At 41.1% G+C, this 20,893-nt stretch overlaps 1 protein-coding gene across 4 annotated transcripts in view; it reads left to right on the top strand.

Moving 5' to 3' along the window:
• pcnt (pericentrin) overlaps positions 1-20,893 on the top strand; it is a 50,124-nt gene that overhangs the window by 7,691 nt on the left and 21,540 nt on the right. For all 4 annotated transcript variants that reach the window (XM_037536439.1, XM_017703671.2, XM_017703670.2 and 1 more), the window contains exons 5-26: positions 691-786; positions 1,414-3,426; positions 4,764-4,952; positions 5,028-5,123; positions 5,242-5,385; positions 6,420-6,675; positions 7,043-7,122; positions 7,884-8,118; positions 8,225-8,325; positions 8,469-8,580; positions 9,103-9,349; positions 9,803-9,881; positions 10,094-10,310; positions 11,589-11,830; positions 12,017-12,462; positions 13,334-13,925; positions 14,406-14,615; positions 15,814-15,966; positions 16,699-16,845; positions 18,023-18,183; positions 18,872-19,035; positions 20,194-20,408. In XM_037536439.1, the coding sequence (XP_037392336.1) occupies positions 691-786; positions 1,414-3,426; positions 4,764-4,952; positions 5,028-5,123; positions 5,242-5,385; positions 6,420-6,675; positions 7,043-7,122; positions 7,884-8,118; positions 8,225-8,325; positions 8,469-8,580; positions 9,103-9,349; positions 9,803-9,881; positions 10,094-10,310; positions 11,589-11,830; positions 12,017-12,462; positions 13,334-13,925; positions 14,406-14,615; positions 15,814-15,966; positions 16,699-16,845; positions 18,023-18,183; positions 18,872-19,035; positions 20,194-20,408 (6,195 nt within the window). The remainder of the gene's footprint in view (positions 1-690; positions 787-1,413; positions 3,427-4,763; positions 4,953-5,027; positions 5,124-5,241; positions 5,386-6,419; positions 6,676-7,042; positions 7,123-7,883; positions 8,119-8,224; positions 8,326-8,468; positions 8,581-9,102; positions 9,350-9,802; positions 9,882-10,093; positions 10,311-11,588; positions 11,831-12,016; positions 12,463-13,333; positions 13,926-14,405; positions 14,616-15,813; positions 15,967-16,698; positions 16,846-18,022; positions 18,184-18,871; positions 19,036-20,193; positions 20,409-20,893) is intronic.

Below are 20,893 nucleotides of genomic sequence, written 5' to 3'. Positions count from 1 at the left end.
TTGGAGCAAGTGCCCTAAAACAAGCTTCCTTAGTAGGGTGTAAGAGAAGAAAAACACTTTATAGGGAGCGAGTGAACTTATGAACTTCCCAAGGCCAAGGACCGAGATGGAAAAACACCAGCAATCATGCTAGAATGTGTTAGGATGTGCCTGGCACAATGTCATTTAAAAAAAAAAAATGATTGACTAGGCTTGGAGATAATGGCTTCCACATGATCCCATAGGATAGACATATGGATGTCAACTTGAACATAATGGTGGTGTCATGAGATCAGGAGATAACAAAAAGAGGTGGGGCGATATCACCCCACCCTTACTGAGGGTATGAAATTTATGTACAAACCCTGTATGTGTGTGAGTGTTGCCCGTGGGCCCTTTGAGAAGCATTCTCCATGCTCAAGAAGGAATAAAACGACCTGCACTTCTGAATTCTGAAGAGTCTTCTCGTATTTTTCAGATCGTTCAATTCTTTTATTTCCTTACAACAAACTATTGAATCTGTTTTATTTTACCACCCATAAATATGTAGGCTTGGTAGTCAAATAAGTGTCGACCCACGACATTATAATGCCAAAATGTTATTATATGCAAGGTAAGAGATAAAGATGATAAACCCTTTACCTGCTACTGATTTCACTTTGGTCGTAGTTTTGATCTTGAAATGAATCTGGCAGCATCTCTGTCTCTCAGGCCAAAGAGTACCTGCGCAGTAAAAGTGTGGGATGGGTGGATCTGTCTCAAGCCCAGCAGAACCAGTGGCAGCTGCAGATAGAGGACTCTCAGAAGGTACCGGCCCCCATTGCGCACTACCACCATCACCTGCTTTTGAACAGTGTGTTTAAAGTTTAAATTAAAGGACCTCTGTCATGGAAGACCACAGTTTTATGTGCTTTTAAAACATTCAGAAGTTTCATTCCAAAATGCTTTATATCCATTTGTAACATTGGATATAAGTTTCTGAAAATATCAACTGATGCGTAATAAAAGTTAGTTTTAATCATAATACAGTTTTGATATTTCATGTATGTGTAAAGCCCATTCCCACCAACTTGTTATGCAAAGAAAGAGAACTTATGAAAGTGGTTTATGATATATTTCAGAATGAAACCCATGCTGAAATATTATTTAGATGTTTTTTTTACGCAGGGTAGTGTGGTAAAGTTATTACTGATGTTTCTTAGCAACTGTGGTCTTGTTTGATTGTCTGTAGTTTTTATGTGCCCCTGTATCAGTATCAAGAATCCACCTTTTACCTAGTATTAAATTGACAAAGGTAAACTTGATTCATCAGTCCAGTACTGTAAAATAAACCGTAGGCTAAAATAGAAGCCAAAAAGTAAGCTGTCATATGCTTATTTTTCAATTCTGATTTTCAAGAATATTGACTCTGGGGTTTCTGTCTGTATATTGTAGGTGACTAGAGATCAACAGTGCCTTTTGGCTCAGAAGGAAGCGGAAATCACAGCTCTGCAACAGAAACTGGGTGACATGGAGGATTCCCTCAGTCAGCTCCAGAGTGCCTTCACGTTGAACGACATGGGGCAAGTTAGGGCAAACTCGCTGCCTCACAGTGAACTAATGTCAAGGACTGATAAGAGCCCAGAAAGCAGCCTCAGCTTGAACGCTAACGCTGTGCTTCATAATCTGAGAACTGAGCTGGATGAAGAGAGGCAGAACTCTAAGCGAGCGCAGGATCGTGCCGACAGCCTGCAGAGGGCGTTGGATAATCTGGAGAGTGAGAAGATTGATGTGGAGGCTCGGTTAATGGAGCTTCAGGCAGAGCTTCAAAAAGCAGAGGCACAGGCCCGGCAGGCACAGCAATACAAGGCTGAGAAAGAAGAACTCAACCAGGACATGGCTCGTCTGGATGGGCTGGTCCAACAGCTTCAGAGCAGGCTTCAAGAGGAAGAGGAAAAGGGCAAGTGCCTGCGTTCCAGACATGAATCTGAAATCGCCAACTATGAACTGAGGCTTCAGACTCTTGAAGAAGAGAGAGGGATGAATGTAACTCAGTTAGCTGAAGCCCATGAAGCTGCACTGAAGCGCCTGCGGGAGGAGCATTTGGAGGAGGTCAGGCGTATTCAGGAGCTGCTTGACAGAGCACAACAGCATAACCACTCGGTTGCCCAACATGCTGTCTCTGAGGAGCTTGATGCCAGGCTGAACTGGGTCAAAGCCTCCAAAGAACAGCAAAACCAGGAGACAGTATGTCAGAGTGCTGCTAGGACTGAGCCCAGTTTGGATATTACTGAAGATCAGAATGACTTGATGGAAAGATACTTGGCAATGGCTGTGCAGCATGAAAGCTCATTGGTGGAACAAAGTCTAGAAGAGCACAGCCTCATGGAGAACTCCGAAGCTTTTAAGTTTGAGTTGGAGAGTGAGGTTGAGTTGGAGTCAAGATTTTCTGACCACCGTGATGCAGCTGAGCTCACTGATTCAGCCTTGTCTGTACAGGCAGACCAGGCAGAGGATGAGCCACCTGACCTGGGTGGGATGTCTTTCACACAAGCTCAGTGGCAAAGCTTCAGCTCTACCTCGAAGGGTCTGGATGAAAGTGTGGATAATATAGATTTAGGCAAGGAGCTTCTGATCCAGCAGTGCAGGGACTTGACTGACCAGTTGGAGGAGAAGGAGAGACAGCTAGAGGTTCTTCAAGAGGAGGTCCGATGTTCAGCTGAGGAACTGGACGAAGCACGAGAACGATGGAGCAAAGCTTCAGAGGAGCTTGAGGAAGCGAAGTGGGAGCTGGAGATGGAACGGGAGAAGAGACTTCAATGTGAAGAAATTATCAGCCAAAAAACTCACGAGCAGGACAACTTGAAGAACAAGCTTAGCTCCTTACAGAGCCAGCAGGAGAGAGAGCAGATAACGCTGGACGTCACAGACCTCAGTGAAAAGACCCTTTCACCCCCTGAGGAACTTCTGAAGGAACTAGGGGAGGAGAAGGTGAAGCTGGTGCTGCAGCTCAAACAGCAGGAGCAACTGGTCAGGGATATCCAAGAGCAAAAGGTAGCAGGAGACTCTGTGAGCAGTGAGGTGCAGGCACTATTTGGTCGGCAACTGTCCTTCCTGCAAGCCCAAAGGGACCAGCTCATGGCTCAGCTGGAGAACCAAAGGGAAAAGAACCAAGCTACGTCTATGTTGCTAGGCCAGAAGACCATTGAGGTGGATTCTGCCAGAAGGGAACTCCAGCAACTTCGAGCAGAAGTAGAGGAGAAGGTGGAGAATCTACAAAAGCTGGAGAAGGATAAAACGGACCTGGAAGCAAAGTTGATGTGCCTTAAACAGAACTTGAGTAATATGGAGGAGGCTTTGACTCAGGGCGCAGTGGAGAAAGCCGCCCTGGAGATGCGTCTGCAGGCCCTAGAGGAGCAGACCCAGAGCATGGAAAAGGTTTTGGAATCAGAACTTGAGAACTTTGAGGTTTGGATATTTTCCGCCTACCCCTCTCTGATGAGTGATTTTAAAATGCTGATCCAGGACTTTAAAACAAAGTGTCTTTAGATAAAGTGTTTTTGACATATTTTGTCAAATTGTAATCTTTGATTAGTCATAATTTATTGGAGAGTGATATTTTAATCATCTCCGATGCTGGGGTTATAACGACCTACGAAATGTATAAACTGAGACTGTCTCAATTTAGTATACTTCTTGATAATGCAAAATTAAGGCGTGACTGAAAATGTCCATTTAGTTAATGTTTTTATTTGGTCTATTAGAGCATTTAGCATTACCAAAGTCAAATGATTGACACTTTAAAATAGCACTGTAGAGTTTTGCCTGATTCTTTCAAACTGTAGCAACACTCAGCAAATGCTGTGCTTTATAGCGCCCCATTCTTATGCCCTGGCTACAAGCCAGTGTTAGCCCCAAGCTAATGTGCTAGCCATGATACAGTATGATACCTGGCAGAATATGCTGTTTAAACACCTAGTTTATTCTGCAATTGTCTTTAATTTATATTCACCTAATTCTGAATTAAATGAAACCTTTCCTTACCACTGATGCCCCAAAGTGAAATTTCTTGGAAATTGAAATTTAGGACACGCTGCGGTGAAAAACAAAAAATCTGGCAAGAAATGAAATGTTTAAGCTTACAAAAATTATTACAGGCTTTGTGGTAAATTAAGCACCCCCAGCAACAGACAGTGGCTTGTCATTCAAGGCGAACTAAATTACTTTAAATAATTTACTTTTATTTATAGACAGAATAATTTACTTTTTATTTTAATTTGATTAATTTAAAGAAATGTTGGCTCTGTTTATTCTTTCAATTCTAAACCCTTGCTTCGGATAGCATCTGTTGTGCTGTAGCCCATTCTGTGTATCGAGTGGGATGTGGAATCAAATCTATAGTGGAGTTATTTTATTCCCTCTGTTAGTATTCTGCTGTAAAACAGAAGTTTTAAAATTGCTTTTCTAATGTCTGTTGTTGAAACTGTGAAAGTCCTACAAAGATGACATTTTTTTTATTGGACCACCCAGAGAGTGAAGATAGTTGTGCTCTCTTGGGCTCAAGGCAACAGGTGGCTGTAGCATGACCAGGGATCGAACTCTTTAAGAAAATTTTATAATACTAGGATGTGTTAAATTGGTTTTGTGGCGCTTCATTAGACCTAATTATTCGTCTTATTATCCTGCTCTCCCTCACTCCCCCTGCCTTTCTGCTGAAAATGTTGGCAGTCCAATTTCAGTGACCAAAAACCAAGTACATCCCCAATATTAATCAAGTCTTCCCTTTGTTTGTGTCTTTCCTCCAGGTCCAGCTTGAAGCAAAGGATATGGACTTGGAGCAGTTGAAGGAAGCAAAAGAGAAGGCAGAGGAAGAGCTAATGGAGAAAGAGAGCACTTTCCAGAAGGAGCTGGGAGAGCTCAGACATTCTCTGGACGGCCACTTGAGAGAGCATGAAGAGGAGAAGAACAAACTGGAGGAGAAACACCAAAAAGAGGTATCAATGTCATCTGATTGTGATTTTCCTTAAATGGATTAAAAGGATGAATAAAACATTACAGTTTTTTTCCAGTTGCAAGACTGGAATCTGCGTTTGGAGAAGGAACTCTCCTCACTGCGGGCCAGCCTGGAAGAAGAACAGAAGAAACAGATCGGCCTTGTTAAACAGGTGCAAGTCGTTTATCATTTTGTGCTTTTTTTTTTCTTTGCAAAGAGCTCAGCATCTTTGTCTCCTCAACATTGTCTTGTTTGCCTCCTAATCCCATGTCTACGCTCTTTTCCCAAAGGTACATGAGCGAGAACGTCAGAGAGAGTTGTCGCATCAGGCAGCTCAGCGGAGAGAGGAGCTGAACCAGCTGAAGGCTGAGCTCATGGAGGAGCTGAGAGACAGCATGGAGGCTGCACATCAGGCAGAACTGTTGCAAACACAGGTGTTAATACCACTTCTCAAGGCCTCGTCTAGTGTGCATGTGTATTAATTGCAGGTGGCTGTTAAGCACTATAGTAGGGATAAAATATGCAAAGAATGGTCAGTCTTCAAAATAAACTGAATTTTAAGAATTTACAGAGCTAACGTACATCTGAGAGTTGAAAAAATATCAATGTTAGCCAGTTTAAAGCAAAAAGAACTGTTGAAATCACATCTACATTCAGGGGCCACACACAAGGCAAAATTCTGGTAGGGGCACAATTAGAGCAGGGTGCATGCCACTGTGGTAATAGCTGTATGTTCAAACACAATGCATTGGAAAGCAGCATTAGTACAGATGAGACTGATCACTGCTTAACACAACTCTGCTTTACCAATATTAAAAACATGATGCTGTGCTACGAGTCATGACTAGCTATTGAGCCAGAAAGCTAAAGAACCAGATTGAGAACCACATTTAACTGGTGCTAGCCATTGCCAGTTATCTTGCAAAGCACACATATTTCTCAAATGCACTTAAATGTGTGCAGCTACTTGCATTTTATTTTTGAATGCTGAACGGGATTGATGCCCTACTAACCACTTCAACAAATTGACAGCAGGTACAGATGATTTCACCCTGCAGCAGGAAGACACCAGTACCATAGGGGTGTGACTTTTGGAGCTATTATCTAGAACATAATTACAAGAATCAATTTCACACATAATAGAAAATGATCATTACTACATATTCTTAAAAAAAATTAGTAATAAAATAAAGCAAAAACGGATCCAAAATCTGTGCATACCCACCAGCTTGAATGGGCATGATGCCCCTGTTTACATTAATATATCTTAAATGAAAAAAAATTGTAATTGTTCTTTCTTTTATTATCTTTTTTTTTTTTTAATGGGTACTTTATTTGATTAAATGGATGAGTAGCCCATGATTACGTATCTTGGCAAAAAGTATCAGTTCACATAGTGATGTTTAGTGAATAGAAAAAATGTTGAGTGACGTAGACTGATGTCTTCTGTTTTTGTTCTTGTATTCAGACACAACAGGCTCTAGAGCTGGAGGCTTTGCGTCTGAGCCTGACTAACCTGCACACAGCCCAGCTGGAGCTGTCCCAGGCCAACCTGCAGAAGGAGAAGGAGGCAGCACTGAGCGAGCTACAGGCCAGCCTAAGGGAGAAGTGGGCCCAGGAGAGTGCCATGCTCCAGGCCCGCCAGCAGTTTGAGCTGGAAAGGCTCCATGAGCAGAACCACGAGCAAGAGACACAAGCTCAGCTCCAACACCAGGAGGAGATCAGTGAGTCCAGCATACATCAAAAATGACGAACAGCAAACCAGGATTCCCTTGTTATTTATATGGCTCCTTTGCATGGAATCCCCAGTTACAATAAATGAGCACTGATACTTGCTGTTCCCTAATAAAACTACTAGATTTTAAGTTGGGCTTAACTTGGTTAACTAAGCTCCCTTACTGTAAGTAAATGGATTAGAGAGGGGTTGATTTTTCAGGCAGTTAAACATTTTACTCTGGTTATTGAAATTGCCCTTTTCTCCTATAAAGAATCTGACATTGTATCTAAAATGATTGTGAATTGAAAACATGGTGGAAATGCAGACCTTTATTTATAGTCTTTGCTGAATCAGATGATATTTCTCTCCAATAGATGCTCTAAAGTGTGATTGGGAAAAGCGTATCTCTGAAGAACGGACTTCAGTGGAACAGCAGCAGGCCAGTAAAATAGAGGTAAAGTCATTTTATTTGGGTGGATTTGTCATTTTCTGATGTACAGACTGGTAACATGTTAAAAAAAAACCAAAAAAAAAAAACCAACCAACCTAATAAGTGAGAAACAAGAGTAGACACACGTCCCAATAGGTAGACTGCAAAATACAATTAAATAATTGAAATCCTTCCTTGCTCTGTCTATGAAAAATTTATAAAAATGGTAAACGGGCCCAGCTGACCTAGATTTTGGATCAAAATTGCGAGAGTTATTATTATTATTATTATTATTATTATTATTATTATTATTATATAATTTTGGGGGTGGGGGCATGGATGGCAGGTGCTTCAGTCATAATGACTGCTCAGCTCTCTAGTTTTTCAATAGGAATGCAACTAAAGGGACATCTGCATTTAGAAAGTGATCAGTAACTTAGTAAAAGCAAACATTAAGTGACTGTGATGCTTGTGCATTAGTGTGATTATGTTAGGAAGAAACAGTCACCAGATCTCAACCAGTAATGAACACATTAATGAGCATCTGTGTTGGATTTCAACCAGTGTGTTGAAGACCACTCTCCACCGCCATCATCCCCAAGATATTCACTCAGTTACAGTTCATGGAATATCTGTTGGAAGAATGGGAATATCACTAGAAAGAATGCTGGTTTTTCATAGAATTTGTCTTTGTGCATCCTTCATTTACAGGTTTCTAGGTTGTTGTAGTTTATAGATTATAGGTTGTCTATAAGTATCTGTGATTTCTTTTTATCTTTGTCCAGGATGCCAAGGTCCACTGGTCAAAAGAGGCTGAAAAGGAGCAGCTGGAACTCCAGAAACATTTACAGAAGACCCAGCAGAGACTGACTGAGACCCAAGCAGGTCTTACCAAAGCAGAAGCAAGTTTGGCTGAAATGCAGGATAGGCTGGATGAGCTTCAGCGCATTAAAGAGCAGGAGATCAAGAATCTGGAGTCAGACCTGAGTCAAGCATGGGCTGACCGAGACTCTGCTGCACGTGGGTGTCTAGCTTTTGTACTGCAGATATTTATTGTTCTGCATTAGAACTTCTTACATTGCTCCCCAAATATCATGTTCAGAGACAGTTGTCCTTTTATGTTCAGGTGCTGTTGAAGAGCTTGTTGCTAGTCACAAAGTGGTGCTACAGGAACAGCAAGCTCATGTCAGAAGTCTAGAAGAGAGGGAGAAACGGCTACAGCAAGAGGTACAGCAGCCCTCACTTGCTCTTAGCATGCTTAAAAAAGCAAATAAACAGATGCTACTTCTTAGAATTTGGGTAAACAAATGAAACTCATTCATACTAATGCTGGCTGTGGTTGCACCATGATTTTGTTTCTGCTGTTGCAGGTGGATCGTCTGCATGCAGAGAAGGATACACTAAAGTCCAGCTCAGAGCAGGAGATCAACAACTTGTGGTCTCAGTTAGAGAGCATGAGAACAAGCAGGCAGGAACTGGGAGGTATGTAAACCTAATCTTTGTTGAATATTAAAGCTTTGGCTATGAAGTGTCTACCAATAGATTCATTCATTCATTCATGCATTCATTTGCAGTGGTTTAACCAGAAATTATTTGCACATTTACAAACAATTCAACCTTATTCTATTTGTGGACGGTATGACTGAGTGATTAATTATTACACCGAAATATGCTGTTCTGAGCATATCATAAATTTATTAGCACTTTAGGAATGCTTACTAATGCTTACTAACTAAATTATTTGTGCTGGGCGCAGATTGCACTAATTGTGCATACATGTACCTCTTGAAGATATTTAGGTATTATGGTATGTATAATACTATCAGCTAAGAATGATCATGTGTCTGAAGTTTGCGTCTTAGGTTTAGCATTACAGCTGCAAGGTTAATGTAGCCCTGTAGCGCCAATGCAGAGCTACATTTGGGTAACAGAAAATTTAAATGTTCATAAACTTTTTGCCAGAACATCATTAATGTGCTCCTTCCTGTTCCAATCATGCCTCAGAGCTGAAGGAGCAGCTTCTAGCCCGCTCATCACGGGTTGATGACATTGAGAGGCTGAAGCAGGAGTTCACACAGCAGCGTCAAGATCTGAAGGAGCAAAATGAGGCTGAGCTGGAGAACCTGCGCACGTACTTCGAGCAGCGCTTGCGCTCCAACGAGGAAAGTCACAGGGAGGAGATTGCCCTGCTGCAGCTGCGTCTTGTAGAGGGAGCCCTGGAGGAGTCGGTCCTCAAGACTGGGGAAGCGAGGTGCGATTACTTGTTATGACTTTAAAACATGGCCCACAGTCCAAAGTTGGCCCATGAGGATGTTTGATTTGGTAACTCCTAAGACTGCAAAACTTTCCATTCTTATTTTCTATTTTAATTACATTTTCAAAGTAGAAAACAGAAGCATAAGAAGAAACAATGTAATGTTATCAAATACATTTTTTAAAAAACTCATTTGAAACCTACCCACCCTTATTTGTATATTTTGTCTCTGGCCATAGGCCCTTTGGGGCCTCCAAAACAAAGTTTGGGCACTTTTGCTAAAATGCAGTTTAAGGTGATGTAAAAACAGATTTCTGGAAATTACTTTCTTTTAAATGTCACTGCAGTTCAGACAATAAAATGTGGCTGTTTGCTTATTTTGATGCCATAATTATTGCACTCCAGTACACAGACTTTGTTTGTTGAGAAATTCTTTTGCTTTTTATATAGTTTCCTTTCTGAAGGGAAGGCTGAGGAGGAGAGGGCTGATGTACTGGCTGAAATCACTGAGCAACTGGAGAAACACAAGGTAGTGCTCTTAAAGAACCTGACTCTGACATATGACTTGTGTGTCTTGTCAGTCAGTGGCCAGAACTGGCCTGCTATTGGTTGGTTTCTATAACGAAACAAAGTGTGGCTGCTACATGAGTCATACAGAGCATCATGGTGGAAGTAGAGCATGTAACCCAGAAAACACCCATGTTTGTTTGCTTAAGTGCATTGTGTTCTTGTGTGCATCAGGCGGAACTAGACACATTGCGTCTGCAGTTGGAGGAGAAGCACAGGCAGGACCTGGAGCAGCTGCGCTGCAGCATGGCCCTGTCCTACAGAGAGGAACTCCTGCAGGCTCGCACAGAGCTCACTGACCGCTACTACAGCGACATTGAGCAACTGAACACCAAACATGCACTAGAGATCGAACAGTTGCGTGCAAAGCTCTCAGACAACCATATCAAAGGTGAGAAATGCAAGGAGAGCACTGTATAATTAACTGGACTGAACTTAAATATAGGATACAAGGTGTTTTTATTTCTCTTTCGAGGTCCACTTAACATTTGTTCCAGCAAAGGTCATATTTGATATTACATTTTCATCTCCATCGCAAATCAAGTCAAACGAGCTGTTGATGTACTGTTAGACATTTACACACCAGTGATTTATTCAGATGACCAATTATTTTGAGCGTGTTTAAAACGGATAACTTTGCACATCAAACGTGATTTTTCGGACAGCAAAATGTGACATCTTGAGACTAAAGATAAACAAACTGTTTTGATTGGCTCAGAGCTGAAACTTTCCTTAGAACCTTGATGAGTAGGCTGGTGTAATGTAAAGAGAACAAACTGCTTAACATCAAACAGTGAATTCACAACAGGCTGTTATTTTGCAGCATGGTTTCCCTTTATGTATTTGGATAGTGAATTGTGATAGTCAAACTATGTATTAAAAATAACTACATAAAACCTGGAAGGGATGAATTAAAAAGATGGACAAAAGCAAATTGTAGGGTTAAAAACGATAGTAGTGGTGTTTTTTTTTTTTTTTTGCTGTCAAAAGCATGTCGTACATTGCAGCGAAACCATAAGTCTGCTGGAGATTGCTTTTTGACTCTGTTCTGTTTGAGGTAAATGGAATCATTTTCATGCAGACTGAGCACTGTTAATTGGTGGGGTACAAGTTTTATGGTTTCAAGTTCAAAGTGTTTATTGTCATTTGCACAGAGGAAACAGGTTTCCTTATATACAATGAAAAGCTTACTTTGCTCCTCGCTAAGAATGCCAAATATAACATTAAAAATACAAAAGTGTGTGTGTGTGTGTGTGTGTATGTGTGTGTGTGTGTGTGTGTGTGTGTGTGTATATGTGTATATATATATATATATATATATATATATATATATATATATATATATATATATATATATATATATATATATATATATATATATATATATATATATATATATATTAATCAAGAAATAACGCAATGTATAAATTACAGTGGTATGGATGGATAGTGCTGTGCCTTGCCGGGAACATGATTATCTGCAGCAGAAATTAGTGGTATAGTGCAATTGTAAACATGTGCTACAGTAAAGTGACAATAGGTGCAGGTTATTTCTGAGGAAAGAGTTCAGCTTTATTTTTGTCAGCTTTATTACCACTGTAGCTTTTTGCTAGTTATTTTGACTACTCTCATTTTTGTACTCCTCCCTTGAACCCCTCATCTTTCATAGACATAACAAAGTTGCGGCTGCAGTCAGCTGCAGAGGTGGCACGTCAAGTGGAAGCTGAGGTGGAGGAGAGGACTCGGGTGCAGACCCAAGAGCACCAGACCTGGCTAGCCCAGTTGGCCTCAGAGACTGAACGCATACTGAGCCTGGAGAAACGGCTAGCTGAGCTCACTCTCCAGCACACCCACGAGCTGGAGAGCGCCACTGAGCGCAGCACAGATGAACTGAGAGAGCTGGAGGACAGGGTGAGTAACACAAAGGGTCTTGATGAATCTTGTGACTGCCAAAGGCAGTGAAATGCTTTCATGAAGGACATAGATTGAATGTAATAAATGGCCATATGACTAAAGTGCTTTTCTGAAGGACTCAATACAAAGGAGTCTTTCAAGCTGTCTTTCTCATGTTTTTAAAAAGCTTCTCTTCACTCTTAGCTGCAGAAAAACTTTGCTGAGGAACTGCGCAAACGTCTTCAGGAGGCACAGCAGGAAGAAAGGAGCCGTGTGAATGAGGAGCTCTCTCACCAGAGCAGTAAAGAGCAAGCACAGCTTCAGGAGCAGCTCCAGGCTGAGGCTGAGGAGCGTCTGGCTTCCTTGAGAGAGGAACTCCAGCGAGCTGCAGAGAAGGAAAGAGCGGAGCTGGAGCAGAAGCTTGCCCAGGCTCAGGAGCTCTTGTCTGTGGAAAGAGAGAAGCTGCAGGCCCTGCAGGCTAGTCTGGAAAGTGAGGAGAGCCCTCAGGTGGTGGCAGTGAAGCAGAAGCTCAAAGCTCAATATGAGAATGAGCTGCGCACAGCCAAGAGCACCATGGCGGCTGAAGTGAAGGAACTAAACGTGTTGTTGCAGGAGCAGACTGAGGCTAAACTAAAGGAGGCCCTCTGCAGGTCAGTGTTTGGACTGAAGCGTATAGCTGAAATTTCAGGAAGATGTCAGCTGCATCTAAAACCATACACAGCCATGCTAAATAGTATGTCGAAGTAGTGTACCACCACTGGTACTGCATTCAGCAATGCAGTATGTGGTTTAAGATGGCCGTAGGGTAAAAGGTGGGCAATATGACCATCATGTAATTTTGTACACCAATAAAATTCACTTAAAACATTTGTAATTAATTGTCACCTTTTGCTGTCCTACAGTGGTGGTGTTGGATTTTTTTTATTTTTTTTGCTAAACTTTAAGTGACATGAACTTACTCAACCAAATTCTGTAAAAATATATTAAAAAAAAAACCTAAGTAGTTTGTTTCACATTCAGTATGTAATGGTGTCATCATGATACATTATGCTGAATTGCATCAAGTCAGCATGCATGGAAAGTGTGGGCTGATATTGATACCTGAATTTTTCTTGTATATATCTGCTGATACATAAACATGTAGAAATTGGGACTATGTCTGCTTGGATTGTAATTACAGAGAAATAATTTTTAGTTGCAAAATCACTAAAACTTAGACAGTTTAGCACAGCAGCCTAGTGTCACTTAAATGTTCTGCTACAAGGAAAAAAATGCCAAATCCAAATATCCAGTGTAGATTTTATTTTATTTTTTTTTATTTTATAAAGAATCTTGTGGAGAGATGGAATTCTGACAATGTGTGCCCCTAGTATCAACGGAGCAGTACTTATAGAACGCTGAACTGCATACATCAGAAGAGACTAATTTCGTCTCATTATTAGTAAAGCTGTAAACAAGAAACCGATTGTCAACCCATTTTGGATCCACTAAAAATACTAATTTTGGTGCTTACTCATGCAGGCATCAAGAAGAACAAAGGCAGATGGAGGAGAAACTCACCCAGCAGAGAGAGTCTGATCTCCAGAAGCAAAGACAACATGACCAGGAGCTGGAGGCCCAGAAAGCTCTCTTGGATCAGCATGTCTCAAAACTACAGCATCTAGAGAAAGAGTGCCAGGAAGTCAAATTGCGACACCAGGAGGAGCTTGACTCCCTTTCCACCAATCATAAAGCAGCCCTGGATGCCTTTGAAGCAGAGTTGACTGAGAAACACAGGACAGAGCTTGATAAACTGCAAGTGGTCCTTGAGGAGACTAATCTGGCACAGCTTGAAGCCCAGGAGGCGGAGTTAAAGGCCCGCCACAAACAGGAAATGGAGGAGCTAGAGACTAGGATGCTGTCTAACATGGACACTCTGGAGAGTACATACCTCAAAGAGATCCAGGCAGCGCGGGAAGAGAAGGAAGAGGTGCTGCAGAAGCTCCGGGCCTCGATGGGGCAACAGCATGCCAAAGAGATGGACAGAATGAAGGAGAACCTGAAGCAGGAGCTGACTAAAGTCCACATGGACAAGTTCAGCTCCATGGCAACAGAACTCAGACATGCCCATGAGGTGAGCAGAGAGAAGACTTTTGGTTTGAGCAGTTTTTTTTGGTATGTTACCTTAGTGTGATTTGATGATGGCTACTAGCTCAATTATCATTATTTGAAAGTAAAACAGAACCACTTAATTAACCGATTATATATGGGTAAGAGAAGTAGTCAAATGTTTTTTGTTTAGATAATTTCCAATGCCCCTCCTCTCCCCTTGTGACCACCTGCATGGAAAAGAGTCTGTGATCCTCAAGGGAGAAAGAGGGAAGGATAATTACTACTACTGTGTTTTGCCTGTAGCGTGTTAACCGTTCTGTTATTGTGCAATGTGCATTTCCTTGTTTAAACAGGTCTCAGTCCGTCCTCTGCTTTTACAATAGAACAATGGTAGCTTCGTATGGCTTGTTTGGTTCCACATTTTGCATCATAGCATTGGTGGTAAGTTTACTCCTGTCTGTTTCTGGCTTGTTTATGTATGTGTATTTGTAATTGCGTCTAGGAGGAGTTGTCTCTGGCCCTCTCCTCTCAGAAGGTTGCTCTGGAGGCAGATCATCACTCTGCGTTGGAAATCCTTCAGCAGCACGTGTTGGAACTGGAAAAGCAGCACAGTGCTGCTCTGCAGGAGATCACAGTCCTGAGCACCATGGAGAAGGAGCAGCTGCAGCAACAGCTGGATACACTGACTGCCCAACACCAGCAACAACTACAGGTGCGTGGGAGTCAAAATTAGACACGGCATGTCTGTGTTTATGGATATCTGTATCAGGCTACTGGATATTTGAGGCAAGAAGAATAAATCTGATCCCCTCCTAGCCTGACCTGGGACACTGGGGCATTGTAAAAGCTGGTTCTACCTGTGGGGTAGTAATGTTTTGAGTAGGTTGTGTGATTTTGATTTGAAATGTTGAGCCAACTTTTAGCTGCTCATCTGACATGCTTCAATTGAAATGGCTCAATAGCGGGCCAGCCACTAAGTCATTGTGTTTGGAGCAGGTGGTTGAGTTATGAAAGAAATCAGAAATATAGCATATCATTGAAGCACATCATGGGTCTTATGGCAGTGACTAACTAAGAACAAGTGAAATAACCCAGCAGCAAGTACTTTAAGTTGAAGTCAACAGTGTCTTACTTTAATTTGATTTTTTTTCCTTTATGTTGCTATTTAAGCAGCCGTAAGTTGTTTAAGTTTAATGTGTGGATAGTTACCATGCACACATTAGTAAGGACACAATTGCAATTGTCACTTTGTAGAGGTAACATTTTATGGCTTAGAAGTTTTACTATTGTCATTACCATATATGATAGCAGCCAGAATATGAGTGATTGAGTGAATGAGTGAATTGATCTGTCTTACCCTCGTAGGAAATGTACATTTTTTTGCTTGACTGCACGATTTAGAAGTACCTGTTGACATTTGTGTGCGCACATGTGCAAGTAATTCAAGTCATTCTAGGATGTATAAGATGTTGTTATGCCGATATAAGTCTGTAATTATGATTTAGACCCATCTGGAGAACTGGCTAAAACAGTCTTCATGGATTCATTAATGACATGAGTAGGTAATGGTAGAATTAAGAAATACATCAAACAAATCCAAGAAAAACATGTTTTGCAAAGTGATAATTCTAAAAAATAGTGATCGACACAAAGGGCATGCATATGATGGTGTTCCAGTAAAACTTGCCTTGTCTGTTCTTCTTAAAGAAGATTTATCAGAATAATATCAGCAGATACAGATAGATTCTGAAAATGTTGAGTATCAGAAAGGAGTCGGTGATATCATGCCGTGTGTAGCCAAAATTCCTCCTCTTGCTTTCAACAAAGTTTGATTTATCATTGTTCAATTATACAGTCACAACATGAACAAAGAGAATAAAAGTTGCTTTTGTTTTGTGAAATTACAACAGGAACTGAGGGGAGCTTCTGCTAGAGAGATAGAGGCTCTGCGCAGGGAGCTGGAGGAGGAGGCATCGCGACGTCGTCTCCACTTTCTGGAGGAGGCAGAACTTCTAAAGTGCCAATCGGAGGAGCAGCTACAGCAGAGGATTGCACACATAAAGGTGAGAGTTCATTTGAACTGTGCATACATCAGTCTATCTGACTAAGACATAGAACATTAAATCAGTCCATTATTTACTCTGGACCACACAGAATTTCATAGGCCTATTAAGTGTATGAAGTGATTATGCATGTGTCGTCACAGATGAGACAGAGACACAGAGATGTGTCGTCACAGATATAGGCTAAAGCTTGGTGGCAGGCTGGGGGATGGGGTTAACATCTGGAGCAGGGGGCGGCCCACTTTAGGGATGGGGCATGCTGGGCTTAGCATGCCACTAATCCCCTGTAGCAGCAACTCCAGTGATGAACGATTTAGACGTTTTCCCTCTGCCAACGGTTATGATGGCTTCAGTCTTAGTTAAGTGAGTTCAGAGGGAAGACATGTATGTGTGTGGTGGGGACAGCTGAAGTGGTACAAGGCCTTTCCAAGGGTTACATCCTGGTGGGCCATCATCCCAGTAAAGGGTGATTTAGTGTTTAGTACTGCTCTTTTCTCCGTAATAATCCTGCCTATGGGGAAAAGTGATGGGCCACGTGAGACGTGGCTAAATAGGGATTTGTGTTGAGTGAACAGTATAATTTCTGGCATTGCCTACTGTGAGGTTTTATGTCTTTTATGTAGAATAGAGACTTGGTGAGATTCATTTGCATGTATGTGCCTTTGGAGTTGTAGTCGTCTGCAGTAGTATTCTGTATGCTTCGTTAATCTATGGGTCCTGACGTTGTCTTAGGAGGAGAGTGAGCAGGATAAGGCTGCTGCTCTAGAGGAGCTAGAGAAGAAGCTGCAGGAGCAACATCAGCAAAACGAACTCTGCTACACAGACAAGATGAGTCAGCTCACTGCACAACTCCAACAGCTCGACACAGTGGTGTCACAGGTAAGACAGACATTCTGTATCTCTGTTCAGGCCTTAAGATGCACTTGGGTATACTGTCATCTTAAAAATGTGTTAGTACTAGAAGTAATTACTGAAATAAAGAAGTATAAATAAACGCAGTTGTGAACAGATGTAGCTTATTTTCTGGATAATAAATGGACTGGTATTAGGTTGATAAATCTAATGGAAAATGGTGTATTGTACATAGACCTACTAGATAGCAATCAAGTCACAATGTCTGCAACCAAAATATGACCATTTTATGATTTACTACTTAAAAAGAAGAGAACCTACATATATCAAAAGTAGAATGTATTTCGTGCATTATATATTTCTTTTTGTATTTAAATTCCTTAAGAGGGCTTTGCACCTAAGATTTTCACTCACCATGCATCTGTGAAAATATATGAACATGATTTGAAAGAGAGAAATTATTATTATTTTTTTTTTTCTTTTTACTTCTATTTATTAATTAAAGGCCAAAACCTTTTTTTTTTATTATTATTAATATGTCTATAAATCTCATCAGGTTATTGGTAACCATTTAATGTAATGTGTGTTTTTATTTATTGGGTATGTAATTGATTCAGTATTTTGACAAACAGATTTTCCAATAAAATACTTTACAGTTACAATTAAGTTGTTTTCACCCCTGATTTGATTATGGTCAAGAGCAGACAGGCTAAACTTTGTGTTGCTCTCTATTTGCCTTTTCCTGTATTTGATTTGCCAGATTCTCAAGCTGACTACTTTGATCATAGTTTTTCTATGGCCCCGTCTGTTTCCTTGACTTTCACAGTGTTATCTTTTCTGTCCTGTCCACGTTTGTGTGTACCTTCTTACCCTGATGCAGAATCGGTCAGATTAGTTGAGGGGTAATCCTAGACTCCCTGTTAAGGTCTCTGAGGAGACTGGTTGCTGTGGTTACTGTGTTGTGTGCATCTCATGTGGTGGTTGCTGTTATTTTAGTGTTTGTTTTCCCTGCTCTGTCCCTCCCACACAATTTTACATCATACTGTTTTTCATGTAGATTCCTGCAGTAGAAATTTACTCTGCGTTTTCACTGCACTTCCACCTTTGCTTGTTTGTCTGGTTTCTCACAATGTGCTCTTGGATGATGTATATTCTGTCTCTGTAATGACTGGATTTTTGACTGTCTCTGCTGCCCTTCCCTCAGCTGCGTTCTGAGGTGAGTGGCCTGCAGGGGGAGCTGGAGGGTAAGCGCTCAGAGATGGACACACTGGAGACTCTCCTGCAGCGGCGAGAGCGGGAGAACCAGGAGGGAGCCAACCTGCTGGCTATGCTTCGTGATGACCTCAACACTGCCACACAACAGAGGTCAGCAGTCACTCACTCTAATTTTTGGAGGTAGCTGTTGCAGTTTTGAATGGACACTGTTATATCCGTTTAAAGCTCCCATATCTCATTCATTTTTCATACTGATGCATGCAGATTAGCTCTTCTGATTGGCTACGCTGCATATTGCCTCATTCAAAAAGCACTCTGGGTTGAAACACTCCTCATAACTTCATGAGTGGGCAGAGCTAAACTACTGTTCCCTGGTTAGGCAGTTGTATGTTAATGTGTTGGTTTTTGTGACAAAAAAAGTTTGGTTTCCATAGATGGTCTGGGGAGTAAACAATATGGTTTAAAACTTGTAATGTTTATATACCACATCGAACTCTTATTCCAACTTATTCCAGCTGTGGAAAATTCAAATTTTCATGCTAGTGGCCTTTTAAAAAAAAGATTTTGTTTCAAGGTTTGTTTAGGGCAGAACTAAAGTTTGCAGTGGTGTCCAGCTCTCGTTACAGAGGGCCTTAGCCAGGCATACAGACATTGTAGATGATAATGCAGCTCAAACCTGCGCACCTGACTGATTTCAGCATTTACTTGCTAGCTTTAGTCGGCGTAAGGAAAGCAAGGAAATCGCCTTACACCAGCACTGCAGGACCAGAATTGGAAACCTGTTATTTTTTTTAACCCTTGAGAAATTTACAATTTTTCTGGCTGACTCTATTCTCAGACAAGATCTTCAGTCAGCTCATGACCGAATACAGCGAGTCCTCCTTGAGATGCTGCGGGTAACCATGGCAACCGAAGAACACATCAACTGCAGGCTGGGGCCATGTGTGGCAGGCAACTGCCCTGGAGACAATGCTAGTGGCAGCTGTGACCCTCAAAAGACAGGTTTGGTATTCTAATTCCATATTTATTTATTTTCATTAGCAGTAGTACCAACAAAATGTTAAGATTTAATCCAATGATTTAAAATCAATCTTATTGAACACACTTGTCCTGTATAGTGGCAACTGTCCAAATAATCACATAATAGTCAAGATTTTCATGAGCTGAATCAGGTAAGCTGGGTGCAGAGAATACCTGAAACTGTACAGGATGGTTGGTCCCCAGGACTGGAATTGAAACTACCGCTATTCTATATCTAATACAGATGTTCAATTTCTGGAGTGAAGTTCAGAAAAAATTCAGTTGATTACCAACAATGTTAGATTTACGGTTAAAAGTAAGAGCAAGTTTGTTTTGGGCTGAGGTTAAGGTTAGAAGGTTGGAATGAGTAAATAGGTTTATGGTTGTGAAGAGTTGAATTTAGTCAAAGGCAAGTTAATCAAGGTAAGTATCTGTGTATTTGCTGCTATTGGTGTTTCACTAAAAATGAAATTAGCTGAACCCAAAAAAGCTGACTATAAATAAAAACAATTTGCATTACGTAAAATTATAATAAGTGCTTAAGCTGCAGTTTGTGCCTTAAAGTCACATGTCCTTATCCTCACAGAACAATTGCTAATCCAAAGTACTAAAATCCTTACTTATTCTAATTTTTCTTGGCTTCAGTAAGTCACTTTAAATATTGTGGCTAGCGATGGTGCTGGCAGTCTGTGTGTCTAGCCAGCAGGTGTTTAAGTGGTATCAAACTTGTAGTGAAGTCCATGAGTGGTGTTTCCTCTTTCGATGCTAGTCATGAACATTGATCATGAACAGAAATCGCTTGTCTAATATCTTTTATAGAATCGTGACATTTTCTCAAATGCTCACTGTTTATTTGTTGCTACTCCAACTTGTCTGCTTTATCCAAAGTAGGACAGTGAGGAACAGCTTGCTTGTTTGAAATGTTTTTGTTTGTTTGTAAATCATGATTTCTCATTTTTATAATAGTTGAAATTGTGTAATGTCATAAATGTTGACCTTCATTATAGACCTATTTAATCTCTTTTCTTTTTTTCAGCCAAAAAGTGTGGAATGAAACCTGCAGTGGCATTTTCGGTTGCCTAAATTTCTGTGCATCTCTTCTACTTTGACATGTATATTCTCTTTCTCTTGTCTTAACAGACGGTGGTACTGCAGAGCATGTGGTAGATTGCAGTGTTTTTTCCTCTGTGACTGATGAGGGTCTAGAGTTGTCCCAGCGGCTGTGTGAGAGTATATTCTCTGGTCCCGAGGGTGAACTGGACGCAGAGAGAGAGGAGCTGGTCCTAGAGCCTTGCACTCGCCTAAGCACTGCTGTGGACAAACTGCTGGAACTAGTCTCGGAGTCCACAAAGCAGGTACAGAACCTCTTCTACACTTTCAGCCCTTTATGTGCGTTAGCAGTTGGCTGGAAGCTTTCCCCCACCCATAGTAAAGATTTGTCAATTCTTTGACTAATCAAACCATTGTGGCTTTCCTCTCAATTTGCACAGTGGTGCCATCAAAATTTCTAAGGATGCACTGATATGTGAATTATTTGCTGATTATAGCAGAATTGTTTTCTTTAACATATCTGCTGATGCAAGAAATTGGGAATACAGGGTGATTTCAAAAAGATTCATCTGATTTCAAAATGATTTTTCACTTGTAAATCATAAGAGAACAGTGCACGCAGATCTTGTAAGCCACTTGTCCTTTTGGTTCTGGGGGTGAGCTGGATCCTGTCCCAGCAGTCATTAGGTGGTAGGCAGGATGCATCCTGGACGGTCAACAGTCTATCACAGGGCCAGAACAATGCAGTTAAACTGTAAATGACTTAAATGAGCAGAAAGTTTGTGTGATT

The sequence above is a fragment of the Pygocentrus nattereri genome, chromosome 30 (genome assembly GCF_015220715.1).
Source record: "Pygocentrus nattereri isolate fPygNat1 chromosome 30, fPygNat1.pri, whole genome shotgun sequence".
In the NCBI taxonomy this organism is placed as follows: domain Eukaryota; kingdom Metazoa; phylum Chordata; class Actinopteri; order Characiformes; family Serrasalmidae; genus Pygocentrus; species Pygocentrus nattereri.
Note: the sequence above shows the minus strand (reverse complement) of the source record. Positions and strands in the feature narration are given on the sequence as shown.